This window comes from Mus caroli, chromosome 5 (genome assembly GCF_900094665.2).
Source record: "Mus caroli chromosome 5, CAROLI_EIJ_v1.1, whole genome shotgun sequence".
Classification (NCBI taxonomy): domain Eukaryota; kingdom Metazoa; phylum Chordata; class Mammalia; order Rodentia; family Muridae; genus Mus; species Mus caroli.
In genome coordinates this window covers 122,728,023-122,732,057 of record NC_034574.1, presented here as the reverse complement: position 1 = coordinate 122,732,057, position 4,035 = coordinate 122,728,023, and the positions used below count along the sequence as shown (strand labels likewise).

Here is a 4,035-nt window from a genome sequence, read left to right as displayed (position 1 = left end):
GCCCTCTTCTGGAGTGTCTGAAGACAGCTACAGTGTACTTAAAAAAAAAAAAAAAAAAAAAAAAAAAAAAAAAAAAAAAAGATAAATACCCAAAGCCCAGGAGGCTGGCCATGAGTTCAAGGCTAGCTTGAGTGAGATACTCTCAAGAAGTGCCCATGGGGAGACTGACCAAGCATCGGCTGTCTTCCCTTCACCACTCCTTATTACCTGGAGACAGGGCCTCTCACCAAACCAGAAACTACTTATTTCGTCTCAACAGGCCAGCCAGCCTTTCTGTGGGAATTGCCTGTCTCTGCCCCACAATGCATGTGGTTACAGTTATGTATGGCTATGCCTGATTTTTTTGTGGGCTCATAGGATTTGAACTCAGGTCCTCATGGTATCAGAGTAAATGCTTATTCATAAAAGACACTCGCCAGCTGCCAACACATGTCAGAAAAGAAAAGCAAAGGAAGGAGAAGCTGCCCCAGAGCTCACCTGGTAAGTGATGTCAGGCTTTGCGGGCTCAGCACTACCACCTCCGCTGAAGCCCCCAGTGATGGCGTGACCCAGGGTGTGCCCCACTGCAGAGCCCACAGCCACACCGGCCGCAGTGGTAGCCATCTGGGCCATCAGGTCTGGCTGTCGGGGCGCAGCGGCAGGTGAGCCAACTGCAGATGGTGTAGCTGCTGCTGGAGGCTGAGCTGCAGGTGCTCTTCGGGGAGCAGCCCTCATCTGAGGGGCCCGGCTGGAAAAGAACAAAACTCCTCAGGTCCCAGACAAATGGCTTTGCAATCTACTCAAGAGAACAAACGGGCCAGGTTTGGTGGCACACACCTGTTATCCCAGCACTGAGAAGGCAGAGACAGAGAGAAGTAGCAGATGAAGGTCACCCTCAGTGACACAGTGGCTTATTTCCTCTTCTACGTGCTGTATTATTTTATTGAGATTATAATAGCTACAGCATCTCGCCCTTCTGTATCATCCCTCCAACACCCCGGCCCACACATATACCCCTCCTTGACTGCTGATTTCAAATTTGTGGCTCTTTTGTCATTGTTACTAAATGCATACATGTGTATACCTACACACTCCTAAATATACTCTGCCTCAGTGTGTATGCTCACTGCATGAGTGTGTTTTCAGGGCTGACCGCTTGGTATTAAATAACTAACTGGTGTTCTCTAGCTGAGGGGAGACTATTTCTCCTGCTCTGGGCAAACATTGTTTTCTTTTTGCAGGGCTGAGGACTCTGGCTTTCCACTGTACACTCTGGCATATCTATTCTCATCCCTGTTCTTCTACACAGTCATTTTAAGGCCAGCCTGAGAATAAATATCCTCCTTACAAAACAAAAAAACAAAACAACCAACCTACTATACTACTATATTCAAACTTCCTATTCCTACATCAGCCTCAACCAGTGCTGGAATTACAAGACATTTGTTGTGGGAAGCCACATGTGCCATTGCAGGGTGGCGCTGGCTTCCGCTGGCCACCACGCATACTTAGGCAGTAAAGTTCTTTTGCCAAGATGAGGTTTTGAGACTTAACCAAAATTAACCAATCAGATGAGAGACAAGTTAACCAATCAGATGAGAGACAAGTTAACCAATCAGATGAGAGACAAGTTAACCAATCAGATGTAGGCATGCAAATGAGGTGAAAAGCATAACCCAAGCACAACCAATCCGGGTGTGAGACATGCCTCTCCTAGGCCTATATAAGCAGCACCAGTTCTGGGCTTGGGGTCTCTTCACCTCTGCAATCAAGCTCTCTTGCTGGTGAGTTGGGCGCACACAAGAATTTGTCACTCTGTCTGGCTTAATTATCTATCTTTTTACTTTACTGTATTTCATGTGCATGATTATTTGCCCGCACCTGTATCTGTGTACCACTTGCATTACAGAAGAGGGCATTAGATCACCTGAAATTGGAGTTACAGATGGGGTTGACCCACCATGAGGGTGCTGGGAATTAAACCTGGATCCTCGGGAAGAACAGTCAATGCTCTTACTGTAGAGCCAACTTTCTAGCCTCTTGTTGCTGCTGTTGTTGTAGACAGGGTTTCTCTGTGAACACTTGGCTGTCCTGGAACTCACTCTGAAGACCAGGCTGTTTTGGAGGTTGGAGATCCTCCTGCTTCTGCCTCCCAAGTGCCCCAGGAGCTTGTGCCCTTAAAGGCCTGTGCCACCACCTCCTGGCATCATTCTAAATCTTTAAACACCCATAACATACACATGCAAGAAGACTATAGAAACTGTTTCTATTGGTTACATATGTATATGTATGTTATATATATATATATTACATATAATATACTTTTTTGGAACTATTTTCATGACTCCACATGGCCCACAGTATCTCTAAAGGACAGTTATTCCAATACTTCATAAAAATCATAGACTTATTAAAAGTTAGAAAGGATGACGGAGAGATGGCTCAATAGCTAAGACCACCAGATACTGGCTTTCACAGGGCCCATGCTCAGTTCCCAGGAGCTCTTAACCACCCGTGATGAAATTCAGCTAGCTCTAGGCCATTCTACACTTCTGGCCTTTCAAGGCTGACACCCCCACTTCATGTATACATACCCACTGACAGACAACAAAGCTGGAAAGATCCCCGAAGGGTTTATTTATTCCAATGTAAACAGCTACTTTGTATACCAGACTATTTCAGGCCACAGGAGGCAAAGGCAGGAGGATCTCTGTCAATTCAATGCTATCCCTGTCTATGTAGTGAGTTCCAGGACAAGAACTCCAGAGTGAGCCAACAGCTTTCATTTTATTCCTATATCAGTATCAAATAAAATGTCATAGTATTAAAGAAGAAATATCAGACAGGTACTGCCATGGACTCCAGTGGGTCTCAATCTTCCTGATGGTATAATGATCCCTTTATTACAGTTCCTGATGTTGTAGTGACCAAATATAAAATCATTTTCCCTTCTATTTCAAAACTGTAATCTTGCTACTGTTATAAACCACCATGCGGGCTGGCGAGATGGCTCAGCGGTTAAGAGCACTCACTGCTCTTCCAAAGGTCCGGAGTTCAAATCCCAGCAACCACATGGTGGCTGACAACCACCCGTAATGAGATCTGACGCCCTCTTCTGGTGCGTCTGAAGACAGCTACAGTGTACTTCCATATAACAATAAATAAATTTAAGGAATAAAATAAAAATAAATAAATGAACCATCAGGTAAACACTTTTTGGAGCAGGAAGGAGTAGCAACCCACAGGTTTAGACCAAGGTGTCTCCCTAGCCTAGTTAACATCTGAATTAACATTTCAGGCTGGGGGAGGGAGAGGGGGATGCTGGTGCTGAAGTAGAGTGTCCTTGCAACCCACTCCTGACAACCTGAGTTTGAGCCTTAGAAAGATCAACAACCAACTCCCATAAACTGCCCTGTGACCTTCACACAGGCTCCCAGGTGGGACATCTGGAATCTTGATGCTATTGAGTATTTCCTACTTCATGTGGACATAAGATGATGGCTCAATGGAGCAGCAGTTGTCAACTTGTGGGTCAGGATCACTTTGGGGGTCGAACGACCCTTTCACAGGGCTCGCCTAACTTACAAAATTACAGTTAACGATGTTGCAACAATTTTTTTTTTTTAAATGATCAGGGGTCACCACAACATAAATTGTAGTAAAGGATGGCAGCATTAGGAATGTTGATACCCCTTGTAGTAGTGTAATTACAACTAAGTGTTAGCTATCCTGGACCCAAACGGTGGAAGGAGAAAACTCTAAAATTCTCAAACCTCCACACACAAATAACGAGTAATTTTCTTTTATCCTTTTTTTTTTTCTTCTATAAACCTTTAAACTCTGTAATCCCATCCCCGGAGAAGCGGAGTCAGGAAAATCAAGGAAGGCTACCCAGGACTTATGAAGTCCAAAGCTAGCCTGACAGACTCAAAAACACAGAACAAAACAAAACAAACAAAAACCACCCCTAAAAGCTTTTAATCCCAGCACTCGGTAGGCAGAGGCAGGCGGATTTCTGAGTTCGAGGCCAGCCTGGTCTACAGAGTGAGTTCCAGG

The 4,035-nt window shown here is 44.9% G+C and overlaps 1 protein-coding gene across 1 annotated transcript in view; it reads right to left on the bottom strand.

Moving 5' to 3' along the window:
• The window catches only part of LOC110294944 (protein ZBED8-like), an 8,954-nt gene that overhangs the window by 4,444 nt on the left and 475 nt on the right, over positions 1-4,035 (bottom strand). Inside the window, exon 2 of the mRNA XM_021163394.2 lies at positions 478-727. Coding sequence (XP_021019053.1) covers positions 478-727 — 250 coding nt within the window. The remainder of the gene's footprint in view (positions 1-477; positions 728-4,035) is intronic.